The 17,611-nt window shown below is 38.7% G+C and overlaps 1 protein-coding gene across 1 annotated transcript in view; it reads left to right on the top strand.

The window, feature by feature from the left end:
• The window catches only part of LOC145982317 (uncharacterized), a 40,333-nt gene extending 23,042 nt beyond the window's left edge, over positions 1–17,291 (top strand). The window contains exons 5-7 of the mRNA XM_083115878.1: positions 8,473–8,652; positions 13,030–13,119; positions 17,193–17,291. Coding sequence (XP_082972004.1) covers positions 8,473–8,652; positions 13,030–13,119; positions 17,193–17,234 — 312 coding nt within the window. The 3' untranslated portion in view covers positions 17,235–17,291. The remainder of the gene's footprint in view (positions 1–8,472; positions 8,653–13,029; positions 13,120–17,192) is intronic.
• Positions 17,292–17,611: the final 320 nt, after the last annotated feature.

Raw genomic sequence — 17,611 nt, 5'->3', positions numbered from 1 at the left:
ACAGATAACATTTGGTACATTACAGCCCTTACTCTATCTGCAATCGTGTACGAGAATTTCAAGATCACTTGTCGTTTGAGCCAGGCAAGTATCAGTGTGTAACAGTGTGAATGCCCCCTGTAGAGGAATCTGTTGCTGTGAGACTGAGGTGCTATGTTACAGAGTTTGGGAGCATAGGCATGCGCAGACCCTCTGATTAGGTGGGACTTGATGAAAGTTCAGTCAGGAAAGATAAACCTCACTTTATTTTACTGTTTTAGCTTCATTGCATTGATGGGTGTAATGCAGCAACATAGAGGCACCATAACGAATAAATAAATTGTCTCTGTTTGTTTGATTGTTTGATTTGGTGTTTTAAGTCCACATTATGCACATTAAGGCTAATCGGGACTGGACCTGCAGTTTAAAGTGGGATCCGAATCACTATGTGCCTCCACTGGGAATCAAACCCGGGACCCCTTGATTACAAGGCAACGACACTACCAAATTTGTCTCTGAAATGTGCTGAAATGTGCTGCGCTCCTCTTCCTCCAAACAATTGTGTTCATGCATTTAAGACAAAACTGTTTAGCAGCAAGAGTCTGAAGTATTTAGTAGTTATATCTTCTCTCTCTCTCTCTCTGGTATTTTACAATGTATTACAGAAAACATGAAAATTGCAAACGAAGCGAGCAAGAACATTTTTAGATCCAAATTTTTGCAAACTGAAAGAAATGTTAATTTAATATGACACAAAAATTTCATGGGCTGCCATGGCATTGTTTTCCAATTTTTTCATTCCGGCGGCCAGGGCCAACTCCCACTGTCTCCTAGCTATGGCTCTGAACTTGACAAGACTGTAAGTAAAGCAGATATTGCGAGTGAAGCAAGCAACAAAATTTTACGAAATTTATTTTTATTTGTACAAAATTTTATATCGAGTGGGGAATTGCCTCTATGTGCCCCCTGCAGGTGCTCTTGGCCTTCTGGAAGAAATAATACAAGAAAGATGTGAAAACAAATTCCATCTTGAGTACATTTTTGTCCTGCTATTCTTGCTTTCTTTTAGCTCAATATTGCCCCGCCCCCTCGCCCGCTACAATTGATTACCTTCCAAGGTTGGGGAAGGGCAATGCCCATTGTCCCCCTGTGGTTGCACCTCTGCACCCCCTTCCACCGCAGTTACTTTGACCTTTACTTGGTTGAAAATACTTCATTTTTTTTAGAGTATAATATCGTTCAATAATGGGAATAAGATTCCTCTACACTAAATTTCTAGGTGAACGTATAATATTGTCAGGTCATAGAGGTGTGAAAAGGGGGGTGGGGTAGGCAAGGATGGCCACAACTCCCCCTTAGAAATCGAATGTTAACTTAAAAGTATATATTTCACACTTATAATTTGATTTCAATCATAGTAATTTACATTAATGTGATAATTTCAACACTATTATCAGGGTAATATGCCCCATGGAAACTACCTTGCTTGTCCCTCAATGGAAAAAATCTGCGAACTCCATGATTAAGGGGGGCAATTGCCCCCCCCCCCCCTGGGTGCGCACACCTATGTTTGGGAGTGATATGATCTCCACTGACAACAAGATTCTGTTTTGTAAGTTGTGTGAAACCAGGGTAGGATATTCGAAGAGATTTTCAGTATTGCAACATTTGGACATGGTGAAACAACAAAAGAAACTTGTCAACAGAAATAAAGAAAGTTCAGGCACTACTTCAAAATGTGGAGCTGGGCCAGAGCGATCGACTGTCCTCTTTCTCCAAGGATCTGTGCAAAGCATTTATCGTGTCTGGTATCCCTCTGTGGATGCTGGAAGAATATACTCTTCTTGAGTTCTTACACAAGTATTGCGACAAGGAAATCCCTCATAAGGGCATACTTAGCAAGGCCTATGTCAGAAATAAATACAGAGAAACTACATATAACATTCGAGATAAAGTGAAGACAAAAACGTGTGGTTATCAGTTGATGATATGACAGACTGTTGCGGGCATTACATAGTTAATGATGTGCTGGGTATTCTGGAAGTGGAACAGGCAGGATAAATATTCCTTGTGCATGTTGAACAGATGGAGAATGTAAACCACTCGACAATCACTGGCTATATTGAAAACTCAATGCAGCTACTATATCCAGAAGATGTTCTGCATGACAGGATTCTTCTACTTGTAACAGATGCTGGCTAGGTTTATGCTGAAGGCAGTAAAAGCCTTAGGTTCTCTATTCGAAAATTGTTCACATCATCTGCCTGGCACATGAACTTCATAGGCTATATGAAGAAATTTGAGCAAGATATCCCAAAGTATATAGACTGCCTTATGTCAAATATGAAAAAAGTGTTTTTCAAGTGTCCATCACTAAGTGATGCCCAAAAAAAAAAGGCTGCACCGGATATTCCATTGCCACCAAAGCCGGTGCTGGCACAGTGGGGGACATGGCTTCAAGCAATTCAGTAATACTCCTCCAATCTTCACATACTTGCTGATGTAGTTGGTAGTTTTGAAACAGAGGGTACCATATCTGTTGGTGTTGTTCAGCAATTAGTTCAAGATACAAAAGTTAAAGAAGATATACAAGGGTCGTTCAAGGTTGACCGGGATTTTCATACGTAAAAAGTCGATGAATAGCCGGATCATGATGAAACGTGCGGGTGACGTAATGTATTCCTTTGCGAGTAACAAGCGCCCGGCATGACATATTTTGCTCATGCGCAGCAGTTGCAGCAAACATGGCGGCAAGCAGTGTGTCTGTGGCTGTGGAGCAGCGGTGTGTAATCAAATTTCTCGTGAAGGAGAAAGTGAAACCAGCTGAGATTTTCAGACGATTGCAAGCACAGTATAGTGAACAAACGATGTCGCGGACAAGAGTGTACGAATGGTGTGAGCAGTTTCGTGAAGGACGGGAGCTGGTGACAAATGAAGCGCATGGACACATTCGCCCGACTGCAGTCACACCAGTGAATATCGCACGTGTTGAGCAAATGATTCTTGAGAACCGACGCGTAACAGTGCGGGATATTTCTGCCGAGGTGAATATCAGTGTTGGGAGTGTTGAGACAATCATTCACGACCACTTACGCTTCCACAAAATCTGTGCAAGGTGGGTTCCCCACCAGCGGACATTCGATCAGAAGTGGACACACAGGACGGTCTGTGAACAGCTGCTGAATCGGTTTCGAGCAGAAGGTGATGAATTGTTGCAATCCATCATCATGTGTGATGAAACATGGTTGCACAATTCAACCCCAGAGACCAAAAGACGCAGCATGGAGTGGTGGCATAAATGAACATTTATTTTTTCACTGCCATAGATGCCGAGCTAATCGACCTAACCAAACTGAAAATCACTGACGGCATGTCTGTACGTGTGTGTTATATACCATTTTTAATGCTTTGTAAAAAATTTAATTTACACTTCCCATTACATCTTGCAACACTGCATGGACACTAATAAAATCCAATCATTGTTCCAAATTTAAAAATATATGCATGAACAAGGCTTCCATTTGGTATATGGATTATATGTGTACCACTTCTGGTTCAAAATTTGTACTATCCTCAAGTCCGGGTTGTGTTGTAAATGGAACACCCTGTATCTTTACCTCCTTATGAAATCCACAGAGTAGTACATTATGCACTACCTTTTAGTAGTTCGCGCATGAGGTAGCATGTGAGTTGAAATCAAAGTAGTTTGCAGAATGTCATTAAGTAGGATTTGATTTCATTTAACCCCAATCTCAATGCCACCTATTATGACAGTCTGTGAACAGAAATTTTCAGTGGTGAAGAATTCTTTATGTCCTGCAAGTTTTAGTTCTGTGGAGTCTGTGGTCTCATTTTGATTCTGCTTTTGAGAGTGAAGAATAAGATTCATCCACGTCACTACGATTATTAGAAAATAATATGATAGAACTCCATTAATCATAAACCATTCTTATTAGAAAAAAATCTAAGCTTGATAACAGCATAATGTTTTGTTTTTTCTTTTACAATGTAATAATAATATGCAGCCATGTCTGAAATTGCATGTGCTGCTGTTTATTCTGGTATGGAACTCCATGAGTCTGACCCCAAAATGTATATTATAAATATATCTGCTCTCATGGAAGACAGACTTCCAACACAGACTCCAAATGATATGGTGGGAGCAACCTCTTTCAGATTTGAAAGGCTGTGCAGTTATACTAAAACAGAATATTCCTTTTAATATACTAAATGTCAATGAAGTGGTGAGTAATCAAATTAGAAGTATGATATCTTAGTCCCAGTCTCCTTTCCTCATAAGAATCTTTGCCATAGAAGAGTACCTTTAACCCTACGTTGGTATATGTGTTCCAGAGTAACGCAGTTGGTATATGGTGAACGTGGTGCTACACATGAATTTTATTGTTTATTGTCATTTTGTCGAATATCTTTTTACATTAATCACATTGAAGATAGTTTATAAATACGTCAGAGGCGAGGCATCCAATCATCGGCAGATGCAGCAATGACTTAGCAATATAAATACTGCATTTTAAATATTTTAGAGAAGAAGTAAAAAATAAGACAGAATAGTCTCATATTTGTGCGAAATAAGCCAAGCAACACCATGAAACGTCTAGAAATGTGCAAGGAATTTGCTAAGTTTAGCACATCGGAATAAGAGCTCAGTACTCTTTCCCACTCGCACTACATTTTCTATTGAAGGCAACGGTGTTTGCTGATCCAGGTCATTGCAGAAAATGTGCAAATCTCTCTACCTGTTTGGAAGACACCCGACGGCCGCTTGAAGGTCTGGTCATAAAAGGCCTTTTCTTTTTCAGCGGCCATGTTTATGGCAGGGTTTCTTTGACGTCATCAGGATTAAAATTTTTCAAAGTGCTACTTTCATCATTGTAAAGTATGCAATGCATTGATCTAATACATGCAATGAATGATGTCGTGAGTGAAAAAATGTTTAAATAAACTGAAAAATCAGATTTTCTTTCAATTATGTTAGACAAACCATCTAATGTTAACAGTAGGTCTCAATTGTCAACTGTCTTGAGATCTGTGCATAAGGAGGAGGGCAAGGTCCATCGAAGCCCACTTTTCCCCGCTCTAGAAGGTCTGGTCATGACAAGCCTTTTTGTCAATCCTCGTGTTTACAACCTTGGCAGGGTTCTGTGACGTCATCAGCATGATACTCTCTGCGTGTCTGCTATTTTCAGCACTGTAAAGCATGCAACGCTCTTGTTTTTAAGAGGAAAAACACATACTGAAGAGCATCGCAAAACAACTTACACAGAATACATGAAAGTAATCTTGTATAGAAGAATTAAGTATGTAAAAGTATAAACTTACCCACGGCTAGTGCTGGAAAGAACGGGAAGAAGAGAAGCTCTGGGTTCATTGATCATGTTTCATTTGCTTTCTATTACTTCCACCTAGATCCGAAACTATTGCGACTATTTTATACACAGCTACCCCAACCATTGATATAATATCAAACAACAAACCCTTGGTCATAGCCATATCAAAGTTAGAGTATACTGTCTGTTTCCATTCACCTGTCAATCCTCGATGCATTGCAATCTGAACATTTCTATGGGGACCCAAAACTCTGTCATTTTCACTGTCGTAGCACACTCGTCTGTTAACATTCATTTCATCAAACAATTTGACACTCAGTTTTTCCACTTCAGTCAAACACTGCCCCTGATGTTTCATAATATTCAAAACTGGTGCAAGAATTCCCAGTGGGAGTCTCAATTTCTACGCCCAGCAACGAAGTGCTGCAATGCTGGGTAATGGAGTTCTGACCTCTGATCTCATGTGGGTAGCTATACAATAGTTCACTGATTGCCCTTCGTGTTAATGCAGGAATTACTGTATATCTTCCTGTTTCCACCTCTGCTTTCTTTTTCCCTTAATTAACATGTTGATTTGCCCTGGAGTAAAAGCTTCGTTCAAAATTTGTCTTACTTTTTTGTTCACTATAGTTTTCACTTTCTTCCGCTCCCTTGTTTTTAAAGCCACTTTTGACTTCAAACCCTTCTTATACCTTGCTTGCCAATTTTGCAAATTGATTTTAAGGTTTTTGATTTCCTCGTGACAATTATTTATATCTGTCTTTAGCTTTTCATTTTCCCCACGAAGCACTTGCAGTTGTTTGGTGTTTTCGATTTTTTCACTTTCTATTGAACAAATGAATGACAATACAGATAAAGGCTTTTGTTGTTGAGGTGGCATGCTGCTGTTCACAAATAATTGTTCACTTACCTTAGAGAGAACACTTCTCCTAGCACATCTTGCCTTTGCACGTCTTGCACGAACGCTGTTGTCGACACTGACCTGCACATGTGTAACTGGAAGTAACAATGTAGGAATGGCATCTTTCTTCAGTCTCTTCTTTGGTGTAATTCCTAATAATTCTGATTTTAAATCGCGTTCGTAACATTCTGCTGAAAAATGTGAAGAACAAATACTCGAGTTAGAAACCTGAAATTTGTCTTTTCGATAATATTTGCTCTCCCAGATTTTTCGGAACTTCTCGTTTGGAGGAAATTTATGGTAAACAATATCAACATTTTTAGTTTTCCTGAGATAGTTTCGACATGTGCTCACAGCACAGTTAGACATTATTATTATCACTCACACTACAATATGAAAAACACAACAAAATGACTGAAAATACATGTGAATACACAAATACAAGAGCAAGGAAAGAACACAGAAACACGTTTCCCCTGCTAAAACTAGCGGATACTAAACTTTCCCCAGCGATCTGTCATGTGTATGACATCATAGTTTTACAACCACCTCGGCTTGCTCGAAAGGCACATTATGAACAGACCTTCCAAAGCGAGTGGCAAACACAGGTCAACGGACCTTGGGGGGAGGGTTTATTGGTTTTACTGATGTGAGTATCGATAGTATATCTGATGGGTTATTTGTTCATTTAAAAATTGTCAATAAGTAGAATCTGGAGGATAAATTTATTATTGCTCAAACCTATGATGAGTCGACAGTCCAAAAGAAGGCTCAGGATGAGTACCCGAAGGCATTACTTACACATTGCTATGCTCAAGTATAGATTTAGTGCTGTCCCAGGGAATGTTGGTGGCACCAGTAATTCCTGTGAGGCTCGTTGAAATGACTTCTGTGGGCTGCATTTAAATGCAGTTTGGATTTTGTCGACAGTTTGATCAGATACACTTGGTCATCCACTTTGAGGAAAGTCCTTAATACTACCAGTCTCTCTGATGTTCTGCAGCCATCTCATAATGCTTCATTCAGAAGGAGGATCTCTTCCGCATCGACGTCAAAATTCTCGCTGAACAGTTACTGGTGATTTGTACTCAGCATACCAGAGCACGCATTGTGCTTTCTCTTGTAGTGTTGTCATTTTGGTCAATCACACCTGCAACAAAAGTAAACAAACAAACCGTCATTATCAGTGTTATAATACACATTTTGCAATCAATAGCATTATTCTATTGCATGTATTTGGCCTCCCCGATGGTAGCTTCATCGCCTTGTAATCAAGGGGTCCTGGGTTCGATTCCTGGTGGAGGCACATAGTGGTTCGGATCCCACTTTAAACTGTAGGTCCAGTCCTGATTAGCCTTACTGTGCATAAAGTGGACTTAAAATAACAAATCAATCCAATCCAATCTATTGCATGTATTTTCTTAGCTGTTTCTTTGTAATGGTACCGGGACTTTATAAACAACCTGTATGGTACTTATAAATAAAATTTGTCTTATTTATTCTATAATAGCAAACAAAATTATATTTTTGTATTGCAAAGTTACTAATTACCTATTATAATACCATGCTCGGAAATGCTGCTCTTCATTCATGACGAATATCATATTCCAAAGTTGATTGAGCACGAATTAGTAGCTGTAATAAGTGATTGGAGTCAAATAACATAACCTTGAAGAATAAAACCAGAAACCAGTGACACAACACAAATTTAGTGTGCACAGAAATAAAATATGTTTCAGAAAATGGTTATGAGATTGGTATACGTGTGAGCGCAGCACTCACTAAACACGTACTGTCATCAAAATGAAGTGTCTACGCTGACTGAGAGTAATGCCGCAACATATAACTGGTATCAGCTGGCCACAGACATTCCAAGTCACATCTACACAAGACCAGAAAGTGATATCATTAGTTGGTCCTAAGAAACTTATAATTATATGTCAGGGTGAGCCCTGTGCTCATACGTATACTAACAGACTGTTAAATTTCACCCCTTTCTTTATATTTTCTTTTCAATTTGGACGAGAGATTTTGAATTTTCGACTTTTGATTATTCACAATATTTAGTGTTCATTTCTATTATATGCTCTTTTTCTATTTTTTTGTACCTATCCTAAAAATCCAGGCTGTAATAATAATAATTCTAATTTGATCCATTGATATGAATAACACTTTGCTAGATATGTAAAATATTTGAGAAGTTGAATAGTCTTATGTTGAGTTTGACTTATATATTCCTTTCAGAATGTAAATCCTAAAGCTGACTGGAATCGGCTCAGCAAGATTCGGATCATATTGTTTCATCCATGTCCAGGATATATGAAGAGAAAACTCGATGACATCTATTTCTTCAAAGATCCCCTACCAGCTAATGTTGAAAATAACCCTTTTGTTGGTCTCTATAAACCAACTGACATCACTGACGTAAGTAGTGATTGTAGAAACCTATAATGAAATTGTAAATATGACACTTGCAGCCATGTGCACTCCATTAAGTGTAGGGTTACTCTAAACATTTCTTATTAGAAGATTTTAATTATTTTAGTGAAAAGAGGTACAAAATGAAACTCTGCGTTTCAAGTTTCCACAGGTAATACTACACATGCCATGATAGTCAACTTCAGATCGTTCTTTCTCCATTATCTACTTGTATGATAGCTTCAGCTGTACATCCTCTAAGGTAGCACTGAAGGGTGGTACAAATATCAAATCATTCACAAAGGCAAGAAATGATTGGTATGAAGTCTGGAGATCTTGGCTGAAATATGATCGATCCAACGACATGGAACATTCTCACTGAGAAAAACTTTCACCTCTTGCACTTTGCAAACCTGGCAACATTACATTGAGTCAAAGTGCTTGTTTGCAAAATCTGTCGTGTGTACTGTCCAAGTGAGAGTCACTTCTGAGAATACACCAAATTGTCGACTGGGGAAATATAATCACCCTACATGCTGTGTTTGCTGATTTGCTTGGTCACCTGATTCATTTTTTGTACACTAATATCAATGTTACTTCATCATTTCTTGGACATACACTTGCAAATGTATCATTGTTTTCAAGGCACTATACCTTCAAGTGGTAGCACAAAAACCTTCTAGAGTTCACTTAGTTTTGACCTTTCATCTTTCATGGAATTTAGTCTGTACATAACATTGCTTAACCACCTTCACAATAATACCTGTAAGAATGTTGTTGTTCTACTACAGCAAAAGAGACAAACAATAAGCAATTCCCAACACACATTTCATCCATGGCAGCTACAATGGACTGGTGAGTGACTGCAAGTTACAAATAGCTTCAACTTTCATTAAAAATATATTATATTTCCAGTATGTGCTGTGACTGTAATATTCGAAAACAAACACTGTTACATGTCACTTATTTTACAGTCTAGAATTTTCAGCGTTCTCCTGAAAGTTGTCTTAGCATTAAAATGTTGTTTCTAAAACTGATTTTGACTCACGTTTCCATGGTTGGAGAAACGTTGGCAACCACCATTGGCCCAACGTAAGTCTTTAATACGTATTTGCATGAATGACCCATCCTTTCAATAGTCTGTGCTAAGGAAGCAGATTTTTTATAGTCTTATATGGCAAAAATATCATTCCTCCAGTATTTGTCAATAATAGAGGATATTTTAGAAGTAATGAAGACATTTAAGTAGATGATGTTATTCTGCTTTGTAATTTATAATGCCAAGAACATAACTGTACATGTAACATAACATTTGTTTTTCATTTATATATGCATTTTCAAAGCTGTTAATTCATGTTATATGAGTCACATCATCTGTATGTGTTCATACATTATTTCATTAACTTGCTGCATTTCTGAGATTACACATTTTGCAATTTCGTTCTTCAGTAAAGTGCAAACAATTTACTAAATGAGTATTCACTATGTTCAATATTTGCTATGCATTATCTAGTGTTCAGGTAAAAGGTAAAAAGGTAAAGTGCTACCCTGTGCTTGGCACCACACCATTAAGGCGTTTAGGGGGCATGGGGGTAACGCCCCACACTTTCTTGATCCGGTCGTGAGTGGGGGTGATGTGATCAGCATCACGCCCCTGACTGCCTTTACCCCCCAGGGTAAAGTGTTCAGTATTTTTCATATTAATACTATGCATAAGTCATGATGTTCTGATTGGTAAATTTACTTTGCAAAAGATTAGTATACCTGACCATGAAGACCATGAAGACAGAATTGTCCTGCACTGTGGCCATGAAGTCTAAAGCGTTAGGTATCGGGCTTGGACTATGTGACAAAATCTGGTTCAAGTCTCCTGGGAAGTGGCATATGCTGGTTTTAACTAGTGGGTAATCTCTGACCCTTGATTCATCCACCCACTCCCAAAGTCTGCCTGCAATTTTTTCTCAGCATCCGTACAGCATTTATGAATATTGTGTGGAAAATGTTTTCTTATTGTTGTGACCACTATCAATTAACTCTTCTGATTGCAGTTATTCTCTGTGTAGAATTTCATATAATAAAACAAGAAAGTATGACAAAGCTATGAAAATATAAAATTTAATATGAAAGGCATGTATTAGTAAAATGAAATCCCTCATTAAGTTACCCAAGTACCCAGTGAGTTGAGCATTGCCGATTTTTGTTTTAATTGATTGATTTGGTGTTTTAAGTCCACTTTATGCACAGTAAGGCTAATCGGGACTAGTTCTACAGTTTACAGTGGGATCTGAACCACTATGTGCCTCCACCGGATATTGAACCTGGGACCCCTTGATTGCAAGGTGCACTGCACCATCGGGAAGGCCAATTTTTGTTTTTAGACACGGAAATATAAGTTGCAATTCCTCTGGAAAAAATCTCGTTCCAAATTGTTTCACATACAAATCTTCTATTATATCCATTGTCTGCAAATTCAGTAAACACAGCACTAGCGTGACTACTAAACCACTAACATCTAAACAAATAATGAATTTTCGAATCGCCACACCACCTACCACATGCATTCAATTCCTCGCTAAAATCTTTTATTGTGTTCCTGCCTTTCTGAGAATGAAATTCTCTGTGGATGCTAAAAAAATTCCTCTCCCATAATTCCCGTTCCTGAGAAATTTCCCTGCTGTAAACAACAGAGCTTCTACAATACAAAGGCCATAGGGGAAAAATGGAAGAATGGTCGCCAGCCGAGGGAATCACAAGGGCTCTGGGGTGGAGCTGGTGGATTCTCACCAGAAGGAGGTTACCCTGGCCATGGAATCACCGGACCTAAGAAGCAGTGTTTCCTCTCCCTCTCCCCTCCCGTATGCTGGAAGCAAATAAATATGTGAATCGAAAATTGGTTCAAAAGAATATCAAGAAGAAATTAAGCACATTTATTTTTTAAATACTTGTGTCATCTCCGATTACCTAGATGACCCAGAATATACGCTGCTGCTCCTGGGGAAAGCATAATAACTTTATTCCTGAGATTTCAGCCAGCATGTGGGACCAGTGGCCACCTACTATTGTCAGGAATTTGGGGCGCTACGAATTAGTAGCGTAATCCAGTCATGAAAACCTAAAAGAATGACTGGGGGTTTATCATGTTGACATAAATGGTTGGATGATTGCATTCCTCTGCTGAGGCATGTGGGAGTAAGGCTGGTGATCGTTAGACAGGCCCTGGCCCTCGAGGGCTGTTTGATATAGTTTATTATGAAGACAGAAGTTTCTGTACTGATCCTATGACTGTCGTTATATTCTATGGTACATTAAGAGCCACACACAGATGAGAATGTTGTGGTGATTTGGAATTATTAGACTGTACTTCTTGGTTCTCCACCAACTGTGGGAGCTATGTTGAGAAATTTGAAAACTTTGTAGTTCCAAAAATGTAGACCTAGCAGCTGGTTTCAGTCACACACTAGTTGCACCCTTCTTCGATATTGGTTTCCCATATGCCAGCTCCCCTGACTTCATTGATTTCACCTGGCCTTCATGCTCCCCAAATTTAACAGCTCCAGACTACTACATTAGGGACAGAAGTTTTGCTCATCAATTGTGCACTATTGAAAAGTTGAAGACAGCTGTTGACCATGAAACACACTTTCCACAGGACATTCGCTTGCTTCCTCCAAACAATATTGATACATACAGGATACATTTGATACTGTTTTCAAGAAGTGCTGTTATGTGATGCCACACATGTACTGTTCATAAAGGTACATGTGCACTTATGCATTTCATAACCAGGCAAAGTGCATTGATCCTTATTTTCAATGTGCCGTTACTCAACTCTGAAGTCAATTGTGCAAATAGTCCATTGAGGGCCAAAGCCGTACGTATAAGTAGCTGTACATTGGGTGATGTCTGATCAGCATATTGTGTCCCATTACCACTATTTTTGAGCTTACGAGAGCAGTGTCCACTACCATTGTTTTCAAGTAGCTTCCTATTGTCTTCAATATTCTGGGCTAACACCAAATCTTGGAGTTCCCCCCAGGAATCGAACCTGGAACTGCTTGCACAAAATACAACAGTGCTAACCATTATGTTCAGCAGGAGCTCATTGTTATTCTACATGTCATAAAATTCAATGATATCACTTATAGTCTGACAAAATTCAGCTGTTCAATCTGTTCATGCAACTGTTGTTTTGCATTTTACAAAATAAACCTGTATTGTGATTAAATCGTTGATGCAAATTCCAGAATATTTCGAGAAAATATATTGTTTTGCTAACTTTTCAGTGATTTTGCTAATAAAAGTAGTGTACTGATATGCAATTATTAGATAATAATATTGTGTATACTTATTAATAAATGTATTTTTTTTCTTCCTTTCTATCAGACTGAATTGCATGTACTGCTTGTGAGACAACTGACAATAACTGCTCTAGACTGGAAACCTTTCTCAATTTGGTATGAGCCCAGATTCTGTGTAAGTATTAATCATAAATGATGTAATTTATCCTAATAATCTTTTCATGTATGATATGTATTGGGTGGGGATATTCTTTTTCTTCCTCCTTGTATTGCTAAAAAATTAGTTGAATGGACTGTTCTATAAATGCTAATTGTCTACGTTCTGTACAGATCACGTACTCATCTATTGTATGACAGCCATACTTTAGAAATACTTTCTTTCACAGTATAAGTGTAGTGCTCTAATAAATATGAATTTCCTTATTTTCTTTTAGAAAGTGTAATGTTTTCTTTTAAAATGCATCTCCTAACCACAAGTGTGCATTGAGGTTTTAAGCTTGTAAGACATGCATTATTTACAGAACCCCCTGACTAGGAGTGTTCCTGAATAATTTAGCTGGTGTGATACAAGAGTTCAATCCTTTATTTTAAAAAAAAAATAATTTTTAAAGATAGTAAAATCCAAAATGTAATTCAGACATGATAAGACAAATATAGAATTCAGAAACTCCAATCACTTTGTTTTCAAAGTGTATTAAAGATTAACAACAAACTTTCAGGATTTATGTAGAGTCACACTGACCAGTGCTAACTCCAACTAAAATTTAGAATGATTAATTTTGTGTATTTAAATTCACATTTTTAATTAACTATTTGCAAGCATTCATTAACCAACACTATGGACTGCACTGACCGGCACTAGCCCATCAGTGTTGGCCCTCCTGAAATAGCGCACAGTGGGAGGACAGGACTGACCAGCTGCTCTCCTCCTACAATGCTTTCAATTTCCTAAAGCCTGGAAAACGGCATGCAGTGTGACTCTTAAAAAGGTTACTAATTAAATTGTTTTCTTTACATGTTGATTCATTTGATTTATTCTCCTTCCTGTTTCTGCCAGTTTGGGCTAATTGCAAAGATGAAGATGAAAGGTGATGAGATAAAGTAGATGAAGTGACGATCACAAACACATGTGGATGGCACACAACAAAAGTCTCATATATTTTCTTGTAGAAACTACATAGTCAAACTTGAATTAATTTCTAATGATTATAACACATGTTGAACAAAAGTCTGTTGTAATCCAATTTTCCCCAGAGATATGGGGTAAATTTGATCAGTGCTGGAGCAAATAAAGTCTAAAGTCACAAAGTTATTTTTTTTTTTGTTTGCACTAACATATTCCACACACAAACTATTTGCATCCAAAGACATTAAAACGTTCATGATACACATAGTCAGCGAACTCAGTAGTCTGCAGAGAGTGTGAGACAGGAGTATGGGATGGTCTGAGGAACTCACAGACTTTCAACATGGTCAGTTGGTTGGGTGCCACTTGTGTAGGAAGTCTGTGTGTGAGATTTCCACCCTCCTAAACATCCCTCTGTCCACTGTTTCCGATGTTATAGTGAAGGGATGTGTATAACCCAAAAGCATGCAGGCCAACCTCCCATGTTGACCTCCAGAGACCATCGAGTGTTGAAGAGAGTCGTACAGCATTATCGTCAATCATCCATCGCCACCATCACACAGGAATTCCGAACTGCATCAGAAACTACTCCAAGCACCATTACTGTTTGGCGCAAGGTGCGGCAAGTTGGTTTCCATGGCCGAGCAGCTGCCCATAAGTCAAACATCACACAGACAAATGCCAAACGCCGCCTCGTGTGGTGCAAGGAGCATCGAAACTGGACCATAGAACAGTGGATAACCGTTGTGTGGAGTGATGAATCACAGTACACAATGTGGCGATCCGATGGTAGGGTGTGGGTGTGGCGAATGTCTGGTGAACGACATCTACCAGCCTGTATAGTGCCAACAGTGAAATTGGGAGGTGGCGGGGTTACAGTGTGGTCATGTTTCTCCTGGAGGGGGCTTGGCCCCCTTGTTGCTTTACATGGCAATGTCACAGCACAAGCTTACGTTGACATTTTAACAGCTTTCATGCTGCCTACCGTCGAAGACCAGTTTGGGGTTGACCATTGTGTCTTTCAACACGACCGAGCACCTGTCCATACTGCAGGGCTTGTGGGGGAGTGGTTTGACGACAGCAACGTCCCACTAATGAACTGGCCTGCTCAGAGTCCTGATTTGAATACCATAGAACATCTCTGGAATGTTTTGGAATGCGGACTTCGTGCTGGACCACACCGATCCACATCAACACCTCTTCCCATTTTGGCGCTCTGCAAGGAATGGGCTGCCATTCCTCAGGAAACTTTCCGGCACCTGATTGAAAGTATGCCTGTGAGAGTGAATGCTGTCATCAAGGCTAAGGGTGGGCCTACACTGTATTGACTGCCAGTGTTCTGGATGGAGGGTTACCCAAACTTGTACTTTATTTTCAGGTGGGTGTCCGGATACTTCTGATCACATAGAGTATATGATGCTGTTTTCTCACACCTGGAAAATGATACATTTGTCACAATCACGCAGTCTCAACTAAAGGTTAAAAGATTAAAAATCAGTAACTTACGTGTGTGAGCAGGAGATTATTCGAACTACGTTTCGAAGGTTATACTACCTCCTTCTTCAGGTTGAAACGATGTTTTCAGACACCTGACATGGTGCCTCGTCAAGAAAGTGATGGTTGAGGCACCATGTCAGGTGTCTGAAAACATCGTTTCAACCTGAAGAAGGAGAGAGTATAACCATCGAAACGTAGTTCGAATAATCTCCTGCTCACACATGTAAGTTACTGATTTTTAATCTTTTAACCTTTAGTTGATATTTAATTGTGAGCAATTAGCACATTACCAGTATGTAATCATGCAGTCATAACCTTTTCCCTGATTAAAGAGAGGTAGAAGAAACCTTCACCACTACATTTCTCGTGAATTTCTAGCCTGATTTGATTTTAGTCTGACTGCCCGGGGGGGACCTGTGGTGGCCTATCTAAGGTTGGAATTTTTCCTGCTTTGTGCTTGCAAAATGTGGCTCTAGGGCCACCCAGCCCCAAACCAAATGGTACCTGGGAGGGTAAAGGCAGCTGCAGCATGGTGCTGATTGCATCACCTCCAAGAAGGTCAACATCAAAAATGTGTGGGGCCCTACCCCCACATACCCTAAATGTGCCTTCATACTATATGCAAAGGGAACTTTAACTTTACCTGTAAATATGTATTTGATTCTGTACCCATGAGGAACTAAGTTTAGTTTTTCCATACATGTAGATGAACTATGTCAATGGCTGAGGGTCCCCTAAAGGCTTACTTGTCTCCACAGTGCAGGGTTTTGCACCTTGTAGATCTGTCACTGATTTTACTTTTACTTGTACATAATGTATTCGTTTCTGTACTGCTGAGTTACTGCATTTTTCTTCTTCTTCTTTTACATATGCATAAACAAACCTTCTACTATGTCAGTGGCTGAGGACCCCCTAAAGGCTTACTTGTCATCCTCCTCGCACTATGGGATTTTGCGGCTTGTAGATCCAGCACTGTGCAGAAGTAACATAGTTCTTCCATCTACTCTTCGGCTTCACTGGAATAAATCTTGTTCTTTGTTTATTACCCTTTTTTCTGGAAAAAATACAACATTCTTACACAGTTTGCAATTTACAATTTATTTATTTTACTCTTTTCAACAAAATGATTTTCTCATGTTGACAATGTTTCAGGTTGTTCCTACATTAACTAGAATGACAAGGTGATGTGGCCCTTGGGCTTCAATTTAAAATAAATACACTGGATGGTAGCAGCATGGTGGCAAGGCAATGCTTCTGTGCCTATGGAGGGCCTGTTGTCTCCACATTTCAAACCATAAATTTGACCAGGCTATTGTAATCCATGGAATTCTTACATTCATGATGCATTTTTTTTCAATTGGAGTTCCTGCATGCAACATTTTTCTTCACACACATTCTGCTTCAATTCACAACTCCAACTGATGCACCATTGCCAACTTCAACATAAAAATATTTGTAATTTTCTTAGAGAATCTGTTTGCCCCCCAATTGTCCATTTGCCCCATCGTTATCCTATATAAAATAGAAATTATCTAAGTTTCATTCCTACTTGTGCACACATTTAAATTGTTGAAATTCAACATTGTTTATCTGAAAAGTTATCAATTTTTTAATGTTTTTTGTAGGATGCCTTTGAGGAGTATGAAGTTACACGGTTCCCTGTGTAATATAGACCACTCACCGACTAAAACTGCTGGTCATACTACAATTGATTAATTCTGAGAATATTCATCAGCTAAATTTTACATTGCAAATAAATTTTGTAATTTCTAGTGCAACACCATATACAGTGTAAAATTATTGTTTCTTACCTAACTGAACAAAAAATTACATTGTCATATAAATTTTGATGTTTTGTTTGTTTTTGGTGCTCAGGAGTATTCATACATTAGTTATTTTGTGAAATATTTTCAGAAATTGAACTGAATAGACTCTTGGCTTTTTTTTTTTGTTTAAATGGCTTGCTCATTTTCATGTTGTTTTTTTAGTACAAATGTCAACTCCGACCTTTATATGTGCATTTACATATTTTTTTTTAAAAAAA

This window comes from Lepisma saccharinum, chromosome 2, assembly GCF_977018435.1.
Source record: "Lepisma saccharinum chromosome 2, izLepSacc3.1, whole genome shotgun sequence".
Classification (NCBI taxonomy): Eukaryota; Metazoa; Arthropoda; class Insecta; order Zygentoma; family Lepismatidae; genus Lepisma; species Lepisma saccharinum.
Note: the sequence above shows the minus strand (reverse complement) of the source record. Positions and strands in the feature narration are given on the sequence as shown.